General features: G+C 37.1%; 1 protein-coding gene across 1 annotated transcript in view; it reads right to left on the reverse strand.

The window, feature by feature from the left end:
- Window positions 1–221: 221 nt before the first annotated feature.
- CHUK (component of inhibitor of nuclear factor kappa B kinase complex) overlaps window positions 222–20,505 on the reverse strand; it is a 32,557-nt gene continuing 12,273 nt past the window's right edge. Inside the window, exons 6-21 of the mRNA XM_084904078.1 lie at window positions 19,918–20,007; window positions 19,653–19,777; window positions 19,363–19,470; window positions 18,006–18,141; window positions 15,884–16,078; window positions 14,815–14,917; window positions 13,034–13,157; window positions 12,494–12,645; window positions 10,016–10,077; window positions 8,965–9,074; window positions 8,255–8,304; window positions 6,363–6,459; window positions 5,923–6,070; window positions 4,982–5,118; window positions 2,871–2,970; window positions 222–2,138 (exon numbers count right to left, since the gene is read on the reverse strand). Coding sequence (XP_084760204.1) covers window positions 2,109–2,138; window positions 2,871–2,970; window positions 4,982–5,118; window positions 5,923–6,070; window positions 6,363–6,459; window positions 8,255–8,304; window positions 8,965–9,074; window positions 10,016–10,077; window positions 12,494–12,645; window positions 13,034–13,157; window positions 14,815–14,917; window positions 15,884–16,078; window positions 18,006–18,141; window positions 19,363–19,470; window positions 19,653–19,777; window positions 19,918–20,007 — 1,767 coding nt within the window. The 3' untranslated portion in view covers window positions 222–2,108. The remainder of the gene's footprint in view (window positions 2,139–2,870; window positions 2,971–4,981; window positions 5,119–5,922; window positions 6,071–6,362; window positions 6,460–8,254; window positions 8,305–8,964; window positions 9,075–10,015; window positions 10,078–12,493; window positions 12,646–13,033; window positions 13,158–14,814; window positions 14,918–15,883; window positions 16,079–18,005; window positions 18,142–19,362; window positions 19,471–19,652; window positions 19,778–19,917; window positions 20,008–20,505) is intronic.

The following is a 20,505-nucleotide window of genomic DNA, read 5'->3' on the forward strand; positions in this document are numbered from 1 at the left end:
GGCTGGGAATTCTCACTCCTCAGGGGGACCTCTGCAGGTGAGATATCCTTCCCAATTTTTATCCATCACAAGTGTGTGTGTGTGACCAGCCCATTCTGCATCTCTGCTCCTCCTACTGGTCTCGATGTGGCTTCTTTCATTCCCTAGTTACAGGACTTCATTCAACCAGGTTTCAGGTGGTTCTGAACGATGGTGGTTCTACAATTTAGTTGAAAAAAAAATTTTTTTTTTAAAATATATTTTATTGATTTTGTACAGAGAGGAAGGGAGAGAGAGATAGAGTTAGAAACATCGATGAGAGAGAGTCATCAATCAGCTGCCTCTTGCACACCCCCTACTGGGGATATGCCCGCAACCAAGGTACATGCCCTTGACCGGAATCGAACCCGGGACCTTTCAGTCCCCAAGCCGATGCTCTATCCATTGAGCCAAACCGGTTTTGGCATGAAAAAAAATTTTTTAAAAAAATATATTATATTGATTTTTTGCAGAGAGGAAGGGAGAGAGAGAGAAAGAGCTAGAAACGTCGATGAGAGAGAAACATCGACCAGTTGCCTCTTGCACACCCCCTACTGGGGATGTGCCCGCAACCAAGGTACATGCCCTTGACCGGAATCGAACCCGGGACCTTTCAGTCCGCAGACTGATGCTCTATCCACTAAGCCAAACGGGTTTCGGCTAATTTAGTTGAAATTTTGATGAGGTTGTGGGAGGAGGCAAGTATTTTTACCTATGCCACCACCTTGCCCAAAAGTCCTGTACACAGTTATGTCTGCAGATTCGAAACAGTATTTTTGCATTCCCAACATGTTGGTGAATTCACAGATGTGAAGGGCCAACTATAGAAGCTAAAATGATACTCAAATTTTTTACAGTGTGGGTATTGATTCCCCTAACCCCCACTTCGTTCAAGGGTCAACTATATTCATCTGATTTTAATGAAAAGAGAATCAAAAAGTAATTTAAAAATCATTTAATACACAAAGTGAAAAACTATAATACAAAAGCATTTCACATTTTTTAAAAAACAAGTATCTTCTAAATTATCTAACAGATAATAGATCCACAATCCTTTATCTGAAATCGTTACAGCCAGATGTTTCAGAATTATGAAATTTTCAGATTTTAGAAAGGTAATTCAGTGCATATACCATACTACATAAACACCCAGCAGGGTCTATGGCAGCAGCCTCCCCACCAAATAATCAAACATGTTAATAATTTTACAGCAAAATAAGTGAAGATTCACACTAGATGGGATAAGTTGATTCAATTGTCAGTTCAAGTTAGATTTGAAAGCAAATGAGTTTTGTCACCAAGCTTATGAAAAACCTTGTTTTCAGAGCTTTTTGGATTTTAGATTTACAGATAAGGGAGTGCAGACCTTTATATTGGTATGACAAGACATGTAAGATTCCTAAAACAAATAACTCATTTTTACAAATGAAAAAAACACGTTTTCAAACACATTATAAATTAACATTTCTTCTTTGATATTACTAAATGTACATCTTAAATACATATACACATAGCACACTTAGGACAGTCCATTGATATTAAAGGCACAGATGCACTGTCCAATGTGTAATAAAATTGAAAAATGGGATTGACCCAACTCCTTACGATGCCAGAAAGAGCACTGTTGAGTGCAACACAAGGAGGTAGGGTTTTTTCTTCAAGAAGTACAATTTTACTTGTAAGCAATCTTTGCTACAGAAATATATGCAGACAGTGTGTACTTGGAACATAATAATTGAGGTTTTTCTTCTCTGTACATACTATTTTTAGCCTTATGTCCAAAAGTTAAAGGGTATTTTTAGTCAGTTAAATAAGTAATGTTTTACAAAGTTTAAAAACAAATAGACTGCAATGATGCACCTAACTAGTTGTAGTTTTTAAACAAGTTCACCAACATAAAACTATATCTGTTCAGGGGTTAAAATTACCCAAAACCAAAATATAGCCTTTGTAAAACCATATGTAGTTTTTGATCACAGCCATTTCTTCCATTGAATGGTGTTTGAAGAATGGTTTCATGGGAGAAAACAAATTTCGACCATGTGCAGCAACAACTTCCATTGGTTTGGGCACAGCAAATAAGTGGTAAGTCATTCTGTTAACCAACTCCAATCAAGATTCTAAAACCAGGCATGAAAAATGACAATTAGATGTTGACTATAAGTGGTAGGTTTTGGGTGTTCATTTTTGCAAGTTTTCTAAGTATGTTCGTACATTTTATAATCAAAAGTTTAAAAATTAAAAGCATAAATAAGTTGCAATTAGAATTTAGTTTACCTTATTTTCTGCTAATTTAAAAGGTAGTTCAGTGTTTTCATAAATATTTGAAGCAAATAATTAATGAAAGAGGAAATATAAAGAGTTGACCTTGAGACTAAATGTAAACATTATTGTAGTATTTCCAAGTTTTAAATCAGTAATTGACAATAACTAAATCTTATTAATATAAATAATTATAATAATTTCAACTATAATTACAATATTCATTCGTATGCAACAGTTACTACAATATATTTGAATCATAAATCCTGCCCCATCTTATTGGAGAAAATTGATTGTTGAAGCAGAAAGGTACAAACCATTTAATTTCAGTGATCATATTGCAAAGAAAGCTCACCAATCATTTAATTTGACCAAAAATGCTACGGTTGAAGATTATTAATGACAATCTAGTATATGCACGAATAAGAGAAGATGGGGATTTGAGGTCAAGGATATTTCTCAAATGCTCTTTCTCTTCCCTCTCAATTCTGTTCCTCATATGCATCCCAAATGCCAGTTAAGGCTAGCATGGAAAGTTAAACCCTTTGCAAAATACCTAAAACACACATCCATGTCCATATAAAACTTACCATCATTCTACTGCTCTGCTCCTCATTCACTTCATGAATAATAGTGCTTAAATGGCCAAGACAGTTCACATTTTCTTCTATGATTTGTGCCAAAGTCTCCCTGTGAAATGAAAAAAAAGCCTTTTCAAATTCAGCAAAAGAACATATGAATTTCCTCTGCTTTTTGGTCTTCAGGGTCAGGATGAGCAATGCCCCTCCTGCACCCCTGCACCCCTGCACCCCAATGCAGCGGATTCCTGTACGCTTCAGTTTCCTCATCCTTCCTGCCCAGAGGCACAGTCCTGCCTATTACTCCAACTGTTGCCTCTGCCCAGCTTTAACAATAATTCCACAATAATTCCAATCTGATTTTCCTCTGCAATAAAAGTGATTCTTATATACCCCCCCCACACACACACACACCCCACCCCAGTAATGCTAACTGGATGGGGGTGTGGGGTAGGTCTTTGTGGCACAGACAGGTGAAAATCTCTTTTTGTTTCTGGAATATTTCCCTTTCATTACAATTAGGAAGAACAGCACCATGATGCTGACTTTTCAGAGACACAAATGCAGGGGAGAAGATACAAAAGTATAATCTGTTCTGCAAAGATCAGGGAAGGTGAAAAGCTGGTTGGAAACTACAGATGACAGCAATGAAAAAAATGAAACAAGCAAGCTGATTCCTGAGGAGAGCGGAAGAAAACAGTGTGATGGGAGCTGACCAGAACCGAGAAGATTCCTGGAAGTTTACATTTGAAGGAAATCCTGATTCTGGTTTCCACCTTCCACCTGCCATGCTTTCCTCTCCCATATGGCCCCTATTCTTGCCTTTTACCACCCCTCAGAGTTCCTACCCTATTAGAATCAGTTTGAGGCTATGGATGATAGCCACTGTTAGCTTAGAACTAAATTCTAATTCAGCTCCTTTTCAACAGATGGAAAAATTGAGGCCAATAGTTCCCAATCCAATATGGTTAAATACCACATAATAACTGAAATCAGTTTTTCTTTATAATGTATTCCTACTGAAAAGTATATTTAAAATTTCTGTCGGATACAGGAATTTTGTTTAGCAAATAACTACAACCTCAAATCTGAAATTCACTGTATAAAGGTGACATCTGCAACCATTAGCATCCTCTAACAAAATTACATGCCTCTAATGAAAGAAAAAGGGTTTGTAATGTATTAAAATTTACTTGATTTATCTCTGATTACTGGGATTATTTCCAAAAGTCTATATAATTGATTATAGCCTGTGTTATAGCTGTGGATGTATTATATACCGGGTCAAATCTACAATGACCTCAAGATATAACCTGGAACTTGCTTTCTTTAAAAAAATAAAATACCTGTTATCAGCTTGCCTTCCTCTATGTGCTTTTCTCTCATATAAGTAGAGTACAGAATATGCAAACTGCATGACCTCCTGAGTAGTGATGTAACATGGCTGCACTTCTGCAAAACTAATTATGGGCAGAGCTTCCAGGAAATGCTGGTGCTGTAGAGGTCTCCATGAGTTGCGAGAAAAGCGACAATACACAAGCTAGCAAAGAGCCACTGGCTCTGGATACGGCACATCTTATGCTGAGAAAAATAACAGAAATGGATAGTCATTCAGCTTTTAGCAGAAGAGTAGAAATTAATAAAAGAAAATATAGGGCTTCAAACTTCAGTTCTTGTTTGCAAAACTTATTTAAGGCATCAAAAAAAGTTCGTTAGAAACACTAAGTTATAAAATAGAGTAGATTAAACTCAAAATTTATCAGAAGGGTGATCAAGACCCCAAAATGACAAATGCAAAGGACAGCAAAATTTCTCAGAGATAAATAATTGTGGGAAGAATAAAGTTTGGGTAAAAGAACTGATAAGCCAAAACAGAGAGAGAACCTAGAACATGAATTGAACTAATAAGTAACATTTGCTGAATACATATTTACTTCCCAGTACTTTACATTTGTTGTCTAATTGACTTTTCACAGCAATTCCCATTTTGCAGGTGAGGAAATGTGAACATTAAAAGAGTCAAATTAATTGCACAAGGTTATTGCCTTAACCACTATGCTCTACTGCCTCAATCCTATCACTGCTTATAAAAACAACTATCAATTGTTACAAAGTGAACCCACCCATTTTGAGGAGTTACCACGCATGACAGAGGATGTTCACGTTCTGCTGAAGTCAGGGGCAGCCATGCTGATGCCTGAGGGGTAGTTACTGTACCATCTAGACTGGACCCTACAAGGGACCGAGCTGAACTCTGTGTCTGAAGGAAAGAAAAAAAAAGATTATAGGCCAGCATCTCCGCTAACTTAAACAATTTCCTACCATATTCCTAAGACTTACATTTCTATCACAACTTATATGTACACCCAGAATATTTCTGCACAAAACTGTTTCCAGTAGTGGGTATTACATGCCACTATCCTGTCCCCAGGCCCATTCTTCATTGACTAAAACCAAATGTATCTACTCTTTTAATTCCACTTTAGTTGGAAGAATAATAAACCCATTTGAACAAAAATTTTTGTTTTTTAATTAACTAGTCAGGCATGTCTATCCCCAAATCAGGTTGGGATACCACAGTGGTCTGGGGCTTGAAGGAGTATAAAAACAGGAGACTGGCCCTGACTAGTTTGGCTCAGTGGGTAGAGCGTCGGCCTGCGGACTCAAGGGTCCCAGGTTCGATTCCAGTCAAGGGCATGTACCTTGGTTGCGGGCACATCCTCAGTGGGGAGTGTGCAGGAGACAGCTGATGGATGTTTCTCTCTCATCAATGTTGCTAACTCTCTATCCCTCTCCCTTCCTCTCTGTATTAAAAAAAAAAAATCAATAAAATATATATTAAAAAAAAAAACAAAACAAAAAAAACAGGAGACTAGAAAGATAATGAAGGGTGATCATGAAGTCCTTCATCTGAACTGCTGTCAGACATCAAGCAAAGAACATAAGCATCAACCCAACACAATATACCCATTCAAGAGGACCCAGGTCATGCTGACAAAAATTTCTTTTGCAGGGAATAAGAGCATATCAATACCCATTAAATAACTCACTAAAAATTACTTACACAGGCAATTTTAAGGAGATGCCATATTTCTTTCTGCCTCTTTCCCTGCATAAACATGACAGTATTGTCAGCTTCTTTGATGTTACTGAGGGCCATTTCCACCTCGGGGAGTAGGTCAATAATCTTCTGCTTACAGCCCAACAACTTGCTAGAGAGATGAAATCAGAATCAGACCCTTACGTATCCCCCAAGACTGTACACCATACTCCCAAACCCAGGTGAGTAAATAAACCACAATCAGAGGCATATTTAATGTCTGATCTCCAAAGCAATGCACAAAGACAGGACACCTAAATGTACACAGCGGTGGTCAAGATACCCAAGATACTGCTAGAACTCTTCCTGAATCTAATGTATTTACCAAAAAGAGTATTATACTTTGAAAGAAATCTGATAAAAATACCCTGGCTTCTGAATAGGAAATAAAATTATTTATCTACCTCAGATGACCAAACAGCTCCTTCAGAACCCGGTCCTGACTCTGCACAGTATGCACAATGATCTTCACCATCTCCGTGCTGTCACTGTAGGAGTGATCTATAAAATACTTCAGTCAGTGGGTATAACCTCTCTTCTGTAGAACATGTCAGCCTCCAAACAAAAATTCCTAAAAATCTGAAACTAGTTTTAATTAATAACATCTCCACTTAAATGCAAAACTGAATTGAGATGATTTTAAGATTATACTAATAAAAGGGTAATATGCTAATTAGACCAGGAGACCTTCAAGGAGACCTTCCGGACAAAGCCATGGTGGTGGGGCTGAGGCAGAGGTGGTTAGGGGCAATCAGGCCAGGAGAGGAGGGTAGTTGGGAGTGATCAGGCTGGCAGGGGGGACCAATTGGAGGGGGGGGGGCAGGGGAACATTGGGGACAATCAGGCCAGCAGGGATGTGCAGTTGGGGGGCGAGCAGGCCAGCAATGGGAGGCAGTTGGGTGCAATAAGGCTGGCAGGGGGGGCAGTTGGGGGTGAGCAGGCTGGTGGGAGGGCAGTTGGGGGCGAGAAGGCCAGCAAGGGGGGCAGTTGGGGGCAAGAAGGCCGACAGGAGGGCAGTTGGGAGTGAGCAGGCTGGTAGGCAAAGTGGTTAGGGGCAACCAGGCAGGCAGGCAGGTAAGTGGTTAGGAGCCAGCGGTCCCGGATTGTGAGAGGGATGTCCGACTGCCGGTTTAGACCTGATTTGTTGACATGCCCTGGTCGGGGTCCCATATTGGAGAGGGTGCAGCCTGGGCTGTGGACACCAGGCCACTAGAATATCTATAATTATATACCTAAAAGTATGTGTTTGTGCATACATAGGTATATACATTTATCATTGTATCCTCAGCTATCTTTAACCCATACTAACCCAAGCCTCAGAAACATGCAGCCTTCTAGCCAAAAGATCAATCTTTCTTGGGTAATAAACATCATTGATTTAGAAACAGTAGGATAATTCATTTAACTTTCACTGCCTCAAGGAGGCTCTTGCTCCAACTAGATTGCTTGGATTTTCGTATTTATTCATCTGTTCACAGCCCATAAAAACTTAGAAAAAGCTACCTGACTTAAGCCAAATCTCATACACTAATGAAAGAACCCATAGATACCCTTCAAGACAAAGCAATTTTTAACTGAAGGTTAATACTTTGCAGGTATATAATACTTTATAGTTTCTAACACATTATACAATACAACACACACTCACTGAGTTAGTAAAGCTAGGTTTCAAACCCATACTGCAGAAAAGGGAAAGGAAATGGAGAGAGATTAGGTAATTTGCCCAAAGTTACTTGGCTAGGAAAATGCCTAATTTAGAATCAAGCTTTCCAATTCCCAATCCTATATTCTTTCCAATAGCCCATGCTCTGTATTCAATAGATGTTCAAAAAGAATTGTTTTGCCAATGAAGCAAACCAGTGACCAGGTTAGATGAAAGCCTCATTTTCAAGGTAAACTGCTTTGGCCCAGCACATGACCTTCCCTCTGACCATTCCATACCTGAACCAGTATCAACAACTCCCTACCAACCTCTCTAATCTTAAGCTGCACTTATTTTTTCCCCAGTTTTCCCACATTTTCTTGCTTCCTCCTCCTCTATGAATTCCCCTTTCCCTCTTTTATTCCTTTCTTTCAGTTTTTTTTTTTAAATTTTTCTACCTCAATTTTCTTGGAACTTTGCCTTCCTAATCTCTTAAATTCTCACAAACTAAAAGCTGTTACATATAAATATCTCAATTGAAATATCAAAACTGGAACTTATTCTGCAGCTTGTTTAAAATCCAATCCCTAGGATTTGTTAGGCTGGGAATGGTTTCTTAAAACACCTTTGTGTATTGTGATGAAAGTGTCTTACCTGAAGGTCTGTGCTTTAACTGCTTATACAGATCAATGGCACGCTGTTCCCTACAAAAAAAAAATAAAAAAAAAAAATGTTTCTATGCAAAAGATAATTTAATGATTTATAATCCACAACTTTTAATGAACAAATATTATTTGAAGAGAATAATGATCCAATTATAAAGTAAGTATATATTGTTAATGAATATTTTACAAAGAATTTCACTGAGTGCTAAGCAAGATCTTAAAACGCAAAGTGTAATACACTTCTTATCTGCTGTGGTCTGCCAGCACATATCTGATCCTTGCACCAGAAACACTTAAATGTACAAAAATTATGGCTTGTGATTAGAGACAAATATGTGAAGTTTCTAATCCAAACGTTTAGGAAGTTAACCTCATCTAGGGCATTTGATAGACAATACCTATGGTAAGTAGGGAAATCGTTTGTAACTTAGATACTTGAAAAATACTTAACAGTCACATGAAAAGATTCTTTGATTAAAATAGCAGAAGTCAACCGTAAGAGTTATTTCCAAAATTTCCAGTGATGAAGAAAAAACTTCCTTTTTAAAAATGATGCCAAGATATTTGGGGAAAGGAAAACTATAGAAAATAACCACATGCAGGCTTAATATGCCAGGAGTACATAGAAAGAGTAATCTGCTACAAAAAAAAAAAAAAAAATTATTAATACCAATACCAACGACATGAGTATGTCCTTACAGAGATTCCATTAAATCTCCCTGACGTCTTCCATAAGGGCTTTTCTGGAGTTCCATGATTTCAGTGTGCAGACACATGATCTGATCCTCCAGGTATCCGATGACACCTACCTACAATATGATGAAACGTAAAAGAAATGACAGGCTCACCACCACACAATACCGAGAACTTAGACAAAGAATGACTTACTCCTGCAGAGGGGAACTAAATGATTTAATATGAAATAATGATTTTATGTAAGTCTTTTATCTTTCAGATTCTGACCACCTTTCACATGAGAACATACTATTCCTAGCTTCTCACTGTTCTCTCCTATTAATAGTAAACTACTAGCATCTGCTTTCTCCTCCTGAGAAGTAAAATATGTGTCACTAACAACACAGAGAAAATGACCATCAAAACCACTTCTATTCAGTTCTATGATTTTCATTGCTGCTTCTTCCCAACTGTAATAATAATAAAGACATTAGATTTCCCACTCCAGGATTCTAACTGTCCCATCCATGTCCTTAGGGTAAGTTTTCACTCCCAGGACAGTAACAATTTAGTAGGACCATAGATAAATGTAAGGAAAGAACCTATCAACTAGAGAATAACCTATATCTAATGTGACCATATAATTTATTGTCCAAACCTGCATTAACTTTGACAATGAAAGTACCATTGATAATTATGGCAAGACAGGTGCAAAAGGACCAACTAGGTAAACCAGGATATGCAGCCATCCTATCTAAATCAGTTGTGTATCACTGTTGTTTTACAGTGATAACTGACACTTATCATTTATTACCATTCAATATGCATAACCTTACTAGAAAAGGTATAGATAGTTCCCATAATATAATATGGAAACTGAAGCTCATGGAGGCTTCAGTTTACTAGTAGTCTCATTTGTCCAACACCTTTATTTTTATCCGCCATATACACAAAACATCTACTAGATAGTTAATATTCAGAAATGACATGAAAGATACTCTACATATCAAAACCAAAGAAAGTTTCTAAGGGAGACCTCAGAAATAAACACACAGAACAAGCTCAGTGAATTCACCTCAGCATAGTGGATAGCCTTTTCTTCCATTTCTTTCCATGCTTTTAACATTTTTTCTGAGGCTAAAAAAAAAAGTTTTAATTGGTTATCTCAGAAACAGCCATAGTTTTAATTACTGACCTACCCACGTCCATGACTATCAACGTAAAAAATGGTGTTATGGGTTGAGTCATCTCCCCAAAAGTTATGCTGAAAACCTAACTCAGTACATGAGAATGTGTCCTTATTTAGAAACAGGGTCAGTGCAGATAGTTGGCTAAATTAACATGAGGTCAATCTGGAGTAGGTGGACCGTTAATCCAGTATAACTAGGGTCCTTAACAGAAGAGGAGAGACACAAAGATGCAGATGTATGAAGGGCAAGTTCCATTTGATGACAGAGGCAGAGACTAAAGTACTACAGCTGCAAGCCGAGGAATGCCAAGGATTGCTGATAAACATCCCAGAAGCCAGGAAGAAGGAAGGATGGATTCCTCTCCACAGGTTTCAGAGGGATCATGATTATGCCAACACCTTGAGAGTAGACTTTTAGCCTCTGGAATTGTCAGATGATAAATTTCTGTTTTTAAAAAAAATATATTTTTTATTGATTTCAGAGAGGAAGGGAGAGGGAGAGATAGAAATATCAGTGATGAGAGAGAATCACTGATTGGCTACCTCTTGCACAATTCCCAGGCATATGTCCTGACTGAATCGAACGGGTGACCTTCTGGTTCCTGGGTCAATACTCAACAGCTAAGCCATACCCAGCTGGGCAATTTCTGTTGTTTTATGCCACCCAATTTATAGTAATTTGTTATGGACACTAATTTGTATTAGGATACTAATACAGATGGTTTTCTCTTTCCAAAAAAAGAAAAAATTATTTAAATGACACATGAAAATGATTTTTAAAAAATCAAACATTAGCCGAAACCGGTCTGGCTCAGTGGATAGAGCGTCGGTCTGTGGACTGAAAGGTCCCGGGTTGGATTCCGGTCAAGGGCATGTACATTGGTTGCGGGCACATCCCCAGTAGGGAGTGTGCAGGAGGCAGCTGGTTGATGTTTCTCTCTCATTGATGTTTCTAGCTCTCTATCCCTCTTCCCTTCCTCTCTGTGGAAAATCAATAAAATATATATTTTTTTAAAAATCAAACATTATAAAAGGATATAAAAAAGAAAACCCTTCCTCCTCTCCACACTCCATCCTATAGGATCTTACTTTAATCATGTTATACAGACCCATACCCTTTCCTTCACAGATGAGACCATCTATACATGCCTGCCTGCCTTTGCTTTTATTCCTCAAATTACAACATCACTGCCATTAAAGATCCAAGTGATCTTTTAATATCAGGTCTACCTCACTCTTTTTCTTTTTTGAGCAATACCTATATATTTAATCTTATATAGAGCTGATATGGATTCTTTCTACTTCATTCTTTTTTAACCACTGTATCACATATACAACTGACAAGGTAAGTCAAGCTAACTTGATGAAATGTTTTGCCATTAACCAGAATACCTGTAATACATAACACCAATCAGAACCAGCTCTAGGGGGTAAATTTATTCACCCACATGACAATGCTGATCACTTATTCTAAGATACCCACACCTTATTCAAGACAAGTATACAAACCAGATTTTTTTAAAAAAAGGATTTATTTCAATGGAAAAAAAAACCAAACAGAAATGCTGGTGATGACCTCTTCAGTTTATTCTTTGATTTTAACTCTGCTCTTTAGATTTACTTAGTATATCTGAAGGGAGATAAGCTTGAAGTCAAAAACTGAAAAATAAAAAAGTGGGACCTGTACAGTAGGTGGTTTGGGAAAAAACACAGAATTATCTGTGTTGTTATTTACAGAAAGGTAAGTAGTTTAGGATTTCCCTGGCTAAGAAGTCACTCCAATATGGATTTTGTATCTACCTATCTAATAAAAGCCTAAGTGACTGACTGGTAGCTATGATGCACACTGACCACCAGGAAGCAGATGCTCAACGTAGGAGCTGCAGAGCTGCAGTGACTTGGCAGCTATGGTTCTTGGGTGATACACCCGGAACCAGAGAGGAGGAGCCCGATTCTGGGGTGTGTCACCAGAGAATAGCCCTCTCACAACCCGGGACCCCTCAGGGGATGTTAGAGAGACTGTTTGGCCTGATCCTCACAGGCCAGGCTGAGGGATCCCAAGTGCATGCATCTGTGCACTGGGACTCTAGTTTTTTATATTGAGCTTGAAAATCATAAATTCTTAAATCACTTTTGTATTTTTCTGGAGCTAAACAACTTAACTTTAGTCCAATTGGGGGAGGGGAAGATTCCTGTTAAATTGTTCAACTAAATGTTAAAATAAAAGCTAATATTCAAAACAAACGTGCCTTTTGTTCTAATGTTGAATGCAAGAGAAACAATTGGTACAAGGCAAGAAGGCAAAATAGCATATGGCTTCAAAAGACTAGACCCTTCCTTCAAATACATTACCCCAAAACTTACATATCCCATAAGTCATCTGCTCACTGTATCTTTCCAAGTCAAGCTGAATGCTTTTGTGAAAAAACTCCAGTTTAGCTTTCAGTTGCTGAGATGCTGAGATCAAAGCGTTCTTCATTTTTGTCAAGTTAGTATTATATCTAAGAAGACTTAACCTAAACCATAGCCAAAAAAAAAAAAAAATTAAAATTAATATTTCATAAATATTGAACAAAAATTTAAAAAATTATATTGCCATAAGCCCATTGCCTAAGTTTCTATTATCAATCTATGAGAAATAGCTGATCTTTAAAGACTTTCTGTTGGTGGCAACACAATTTCTTTTATATTAGGATGTTCTGCTCAAAAACTATTCTCAAGCCATTGCAACTGAAGGGTTTCATACCATTAATAAGAAGTCTACTAGTCTGATGAGAAAATTACATTTCAAATTGGTCTAATATTTTAATATTGCATGGAAAATTATTTGTGAAAACTGGCAAGATTAATTATTGACCATTAATGTGCATGACACTGTCACTGTAAACAACAGAATCCACTCACATTGCCGCTCTCTGTCCCTGAAAGAGCCTGCTGTAGTCCTCTTTTAGCCCAGACACGTAGTGCACTGCTTCAGCCCATACTTTACGCAGCTGTATAATTGGAAGCTGTATTTTGCTGTCTTGTACTATATGTAAGAAGATGAGAAAAAGAAGACAGGAGTTACTTTTTAAGATTTTAGAGTTCATTAATCATTCTTTGATTTTCAGTCTTTACAAATGTCATTCCCATGGATGCTAGGAAGAACTACTTGTCACTGTTTCATTCAGTTCAATATACATTTACTGAGCACCTGTGATATACAAACCCTGCTCCTGATACAAGGGAAAATAAAGATAAGAAATAATCACAATGACGCTGGGGCGTTCCCTGCCCACCTCTAGCTGCTTGGCGCCTGCACTCATGGGCTCTGAGTGGCCAGGGGGCGTTCTGGGACCCCTGCCACTCAGGGCCTATGGGCCTACAGGCTAGGAGCAGCCTGGGTCTGGAGGATGTTCCCGGGACCCAGGCCAATCAGTGCCTGCTTATGCAAATTACCGCCATCTTTGTTGAGTTAATTTGCATGCTCACTCTGATTGGCTGTGGGTGTAGCAAAGGTACGGTCAATTAGCATTTTTTTCCTTTATTAGTGTAGATAAGAATGGTACTTCTATGATTTTTCTCTCAAAAACCCATAATCTTAGTCTAATCATGAGGGGGGTGGAAATTAGACAGATTGCAATAGAGGAGCATCCTACAAAATACTTGACCAGCCGAGGCCGGTTTGGTTCAGTGGATAGAGCGTCGATCTGCAGACTGAAGGGTCCAGGGTTCGATTCCGGTTGGGGGCATGTACATTGGTTGCGGGCACATCCCCGGTGGGGGATGTGCGGGAGGCAGCTGGTCGGTGTTTCTCTCATCATCGATGTTTCTAGCTCTCTATCCCTCTCCCTTCCTCTCTGTAAAAAATCAATAAAATATATTTTAAAAAAAAAATACTTGACCAGTCCTCCTCAAAACAGTCTAAGTCATAAAAAACAAGGAAAGTCTGAGAAACTGTCATAGCCAAGAAAAGCCTAAGGAGAATGACAACTAAATGCAATGTGGTATCCTGGATGAGATCCTAGAACAGATAAAGGACACCAGATAAATACTAAGGAAATCTGAATAAAGTATGGATTTAATAATAAATATTGGCTCATTTATTGTAACACTAATGTAAGATGTTACAAATGAGGAGAGGGATAACATGAGAACTCTGTACTATTATCTGATCATTTTTTCCCTGTAAATTTGTCTTTTAAAAACTAATTAAAAGGTAACAGGAGAAAGATTAAAGAATTTTAACCCTTATGCACAATTTTGTTCTTACTTTTACAATTTTGTGCTTGATTTTAGTTTGGGGTAGACAGAAACTGACAGCTATCTTCTTCAAAAGAAAAGAATAATTCTCATAATATAAGTGAAAAAAAAACTGAACATTAAGCAGTATTCACAGAATAAAATGAAATATTTGAACATACTTAAATAATGAAAAACAAACTAAAAAGTAGGCTTAATGAAAAATGGAGATTAATTCATCTGTGAGAGGGTTATCCTGAGGAAAGTAAGTCTTTTCCCAAATGAGGGATCTGGCAGTGATTTAAAACCTACCTTTTCACATTCCAAACTATAAAAAATTTTCACCATAAGCTAAAGTATGAGATACAAAACAAAAACACCAAAAACCATTTCTACTAATCATGTTCAATCAAAATGATATCATTTCAGGTTTAAATCTCAGTCAGTAAATGGACTAGACTTACCAATATAATTTACAGAGTCAGATAAACTTCTGGAAGCAAATGGCCCTTCATATACAGTTTTACTTTTATCAAACAAATAAACCATATAGCTATCACAGCCTCTCTGAAAAACAAAGAAACAATTTTTTAAAAGACATTTATAATCATAGGTTCTCCAAATACCAGTGAAATGCAAATGAACAAAGTCAATGTTCATTAGCATACATCTTACAGATTTAAGGTCTAAACTTTTGTTTAGAAAAATAATAACTTTAGTATGGGTTAAAGTGAAAACAATCACCAGACCCAAAAGGACAAAGGCAAAAAAAGTGATAACAACATATACCTATATAATAGGAACATTATCAGTAATAGAAAGGAATGAATTCATACTATGACAAGAATGAACCTCAAGAAGTCTGACACAAGAGACTACAGGTTTTATGGTCCATTTATATGAAATGTTCAGAAAAAGCAAATCTATAGATATATAAAGTAAATTAGTGATTGCCTTGGGTAGGCAGAATGGAGATTAACAGCTAATGGACATGAAGAATCTTACTGAGATGGAAATGTTTTAAGGCTGATTCATAGTAATGGCTACACAATTAAGTAAATTTGCTAAAACAAAAAAACAAAAAACAAAAAAACCCCCCACTAAATTATACACTTGAAATGGGTAAGTTATATAATATTTAAATATGCTTCAATAAAGTCAAATAAAATGATAAAAGAGTCCTGACCACAATCATATTTTACCATCTATCTATCCTCTGGCAGGACCTACAAGACTGCTGGTATAATTTTAAGATTCTAGGTTTCAATTACAAAAAGGGGGAAAAAAGAAGAAGGAGAGAGCTAGCACCAAAGAAAAAGTCAGAGCACATTCAAAATACCAAATGTTTCACTTCTATCTTGTTCACCTTGCAAAGCAGTAAGAGAAATGAATGGGATAAAAGTAAAAGAATTATGAAACGTGCATAATCCCCCAAAGGATTTCAAATAAACATCTAAAAATGCAGGGCATGCAATCCCTCTGTGCAAACGGATTTCTTATATTAGAATTTTAGATATATTAGAATTTTCTTACTACTCCATCTAGAACACATTGAGAGGCTGGTTTCCTCGGATCAAGAGAAATTCCCGTCTCTGAAAGAAGCTCTTGAGAAGCAGTATTTATCCCAGTTTCACGCTCAATACGAGACTGCAGTGAATGAAGACTTTCATCAGGTGGTAACAGAAAAGAAATTATCTTTGCAGAAGTCATATTTAAGATGTGTACTATCTGTATATATAAGAAGAAAGAAAAATGATTAACCAACTGCTTACATAAAAAATTCAGTGCAAGATAATAAAGGGAATATGATATGAATTGCATATCATCTTTGTTCTATGCAAGGTTCAATCATTTTCCAAAGTGTAATCTCCTTATATAATTATAAAATGACATGTGAAATCTCAAGAATTTACTTTTCTACTACAACTAATGTTAGTTCCAAGGAATAAAATTTCAAAGTTCTAGGGATGTACAAAATCCTAGGAATGCACAAAAAAAACAATTTAAAAAGGCAACACTTATTCTGAGAAACTTATCACAGACCTGGAAGAAAACATTCCCATTTATAAAGAACCTAATAGATGCCAACCACAGAGTTAAGTGCTTTATGCTTAACATAACATCCCCTTAATTAGTTGTTATATTTAACATAACACCATGAATTAGATCTTCTAATCTCCATTTTGGCAGGAAAAAAAACACAGAACTCTGAGGGATCACACAGCTGGTAACTGACTACCTTACATTGTCTCAAGAAATAATTATGATAGAAGAGATAGGCCTCTCTTTAAACAGGAAGAAGTATTATTAGTCTTATTTTTCAGATTAGAGGCCCGGTGCATGGATTTGTCCAGGGCATGACCCCAGCAGCAAGCTAACTTACTGGTAGTAAAAAGTAGTAAAAACTATCCCAGCATTGAGGAAGAGGACAATCTACAAGGAGAGGAATAAGTGGAAGATGAAAAATAAGTAGACAGCCGAGACCAGTTTGGCTCAATGGATAGAGCGTCGGCCTGCGGACTGAAAGGTTCCGGGTTCGATTCTGGTCAAGGGCACATCCCCAGTAGGGGGTGTATAAGAGGCAGCTGATCGATGATTCTCTCTCATCAATGTTTCTAACTTTCTATCCTTCTGTCTCTCCCTCTCTGTAAAAAATCAATAAAATATATATTTTTTTTAAAAAAGAAAAAGAAAAACAAGTAGACAATATAGTAAATATGACTAAATGATAAACTGTAGCCAAGACCATTAGGAAAAAAAGGAGAATTGAATGTGTACCAGTGTAAGTAAGGAGAAACAAAGAGATAGAGATCATTCTGGGCAGAGGATAGTATCTATTCAGACACAAACATGAAAGAGGAGCTTGATGGCATGAGAAGCAGTCACAAGCTGGTCCTGAGTAAAATAAAGGGTAAGAGAAGCAGGTATGAGGCAAGAACTTGGTTGGGATGGACCTGCAATAGGAAAGCCCCCCAGACCAAGGCAGATCAGCTTAGACTTGACTTAGTAGGCAAGGAAGAACTATGTTGGTTTCTTGGAGAGGGAAATAAAAACATATTTTTAGAAGATGAAATGGGCAGTTCATGCTGCATGGATTATAAAATGGATAAAACTATAGAGGCATGTAAGGCAGGTAGAAACATTTCTCAGAAAATCAAATCCAGACCTAAATGAATGAGGCACCAATCTGAGGAAGGGGAAAATCCAAAAGATGCTTCAAAGCAAAGACCACTTAAAAGTAAAACTGAGAAGGCTTATTAAAAAAATAAAAACACATCCACTCTAAAAAAATTAATTTCTTTTTCAAATAAGCATCAGGAAAAGACTATTAAAATATATTTAAGCTGAAACTGGTTTGGCTCAGAGGATAGAGCGTGGGCCTGTGGACTGAAAGGTCCCAGGTTCAATTCTGATCAAGGGCATGTACCTTGGTTGCGGGCACATCCCCAGTAGGGGGCATGCAGAAGGCAGCTGACTGATGCTTCTCTTTCATTGATGTTTCTAACTCTAGCTCTCTCCCTTCCTCTCTGTAAAAAATCAATAAAATATATTTTAAAAAATAAATAAATAAAACATATTTAATACTAATTTCCCAAATAAAGTTGTTAACTTCAATCAAGTCTTCTGAAATAGATCCCATTTATCAGAAACTAACCTTCAAATTCAGAATGTGATCCATTAATACAAAACATCTTGGCTGCTTCAAAGGTAGCTCAATAGGTCCTCCTCTCTGTTGAGGATCCCAATTCAGCATCAACTGTAGCCAATTCTCCATCGGTTCTACGATTAAACTAGAAAACATATAAAAATGGGTGAAAATCCTTGTTCCAATATTATTTTAATTCTGTAAAAAAGATAATCTTATAGGTTGTCCATTTCCTTTCTCATTACTTGTCTGTACCATTTTGTATCTTACTTACAAATAATTCAAGAAATGGCCCAGCCAGAGGGGTCAGTTGGTTGAACATCATCCTGGGCACCAAAAGGTTACCAACTCAATTTCTGGTCAGGGCACATGCCTGGGTTGTAGGTTCAATCCCTGGTTGGGATACGTGCAGAAGGCAACTGATTAATGTTTCTCTCTCTTGGGTGAGACTAAAAAATAAACAAATAAAAATAGCCCTGGCTGGCATGGCTCAATGATGAGAGTGCTGGCCCATGCACCAAAGGGTCTCAGGTTCAATTCCCAGTCAAGGGCACATACCTGGGTTTCAGGTTCTTTCTGGCTCCATTTGAGACCTTTGCAAAGGCAACTAATCAATGTTTCTCTCTTTCTCCTTTCTCTCTCCCTTCCTTCTCTCACTCCTTCCATCTTCCCTTCCACTCTGAAAATCAATGGAAAAAATATCCTTGGGTAAAAATAATAAGATAAATAATTCATGAAATGATAGGGGACAAACTTTTTCCATAAAAAAACACCCAGCCTGTACATTGTGGCTCAGTTGGTTGGAATGTTGTCCCATCCAGGTTTGATTCCTGGTCAGGGCACATATTCAAATTGCAGGTTCAATCCCCAGTCAGGGTGCATATGGGAGGCAAACGAATGTTTCTCTCTCACATCAATGTTTTTCTCTCTCCCTTTCTCTCTCTATAAGAAAAACTACAACCCAAAACCCACATATGTAAGTTAGTTTCTGGCAACTCCAGAGGCAAGTCCAGTTCCATTCTCCAAGGAACAGTTACTTCAGTATCCCAAGAGCCTTCTTAGCACTTAAGCCAATCAATTGAATGGCAGCAGTTATTGTTCCCACTAGACTTGTGCTGCCCAATATGAGAGCCAATAGTCACAAGTGGCTATTTTCATTTACACTGAAGTTAATTAAAATTAAACAAAATTTAAAATTCAGTTCTTCAATCACATCACTCACCTTTCAGTGCTCAAGAATCTAATGTGGTCATAATATAAAACATTATATAAAACATTTCCATCATAGTAGAAAGTTCTACTGGATGATAATACTTGAAACAGACAACTCTATTGAAGAAACTGAGGTGAACTGACATATACTTACCTACAAAGGCTATTTGGTTGAGGTAAATGACTACTAAACCGAACTTCTCCTGTCATCTCTTCACATGCAAATATACACTTTGGATCCTTCTTCTTAATCTTCTCATGCCTATAAAAAACAAAAGCTACCTTAGTAGACAACCTCACTCACAAAAAAACTCTTAAGATTTTTGCCATTTAATTTTATTCAATTATGTGTTTAAAAGGAAATTATGCCACTTAAAGAAAAAGGCATGTTACTGAACATTTTCATTCACATGAAGCACACTGAAGTACTCTTCCATTTCTTACCAAGTAAATGGCTGCAGATGATGTAAAAAAGGCCTATATCCAGCAATACACTCAAATACCATTGTCCCAAAGCTCCAATAATCAACAGTAGCTGTATAAGGTTTATTCTCAAAGAGCTCTGGGGCCTTAAAAAGAAAAGAAATGCTTTAAATGTAATACTGTAAGAGAAAAGGTACTTTATTTTTTAGCTACTATGTATATTTATAACCTTCATAAATAAGAGAATTTGGAACACTTAAATTCAAAGAAACAATACATATCTTACCAAATACTGCAATGTTCCCACAAAAGATGTACACAGACTTCCTTGATCAACATCTTTGGCATATCCCAGATCAATTATTTTATGTATAATCTACAAAATGATAAGCATTAAATGGTTGAAAAATTTGAAATGGAAAGGCAACAATGCCCTGATAAGATTCTGGAGAGGTGATGGTGAAGAGTTTGAGCTCTGGAATAACATAAATGTGATTCAAGCCTGAACTCCACCACTTAACTGGCCTTATGATCTTAATCAAGTTACTTAGACTTCTCTTGACTTCCTATATAATATTATTAACAATCCCTACTTCACAGAACTGTTATTAAGATTCAAAGAAACAGCCCCCCCCCAAAAAAATAATTTAACACAGTGCCTGTACATGGTAAAAACTAAATATAGATTGGCTATCAATTTTTATTTTGGTATATTCAAAATAAACTTGATCCATTATACTGAAAGACAGAGGTAAAGATGACTTCCAAAGGAAGAAGCAGCAAACCATCTTAGAGTGGATCAGTGTGAGTACATACCCATCTAACCTCAAAAATATGCTGAAGTCTTTGGATTCAAAAGAAGGGAGAGATAGTT

This window comes from Pipistrellus hanaki, assembly GCF_964339955.1.
Source record: "Pipistrellus hanaki genome assembly, chromosome: 14".
Taxonomy (NCBI): Eukaryota; Metazoa; Chordata; class Mammalia; order Chiroptera; family Vespertilionidae; genus Pipistrellus; species Pipistrellus hanaki.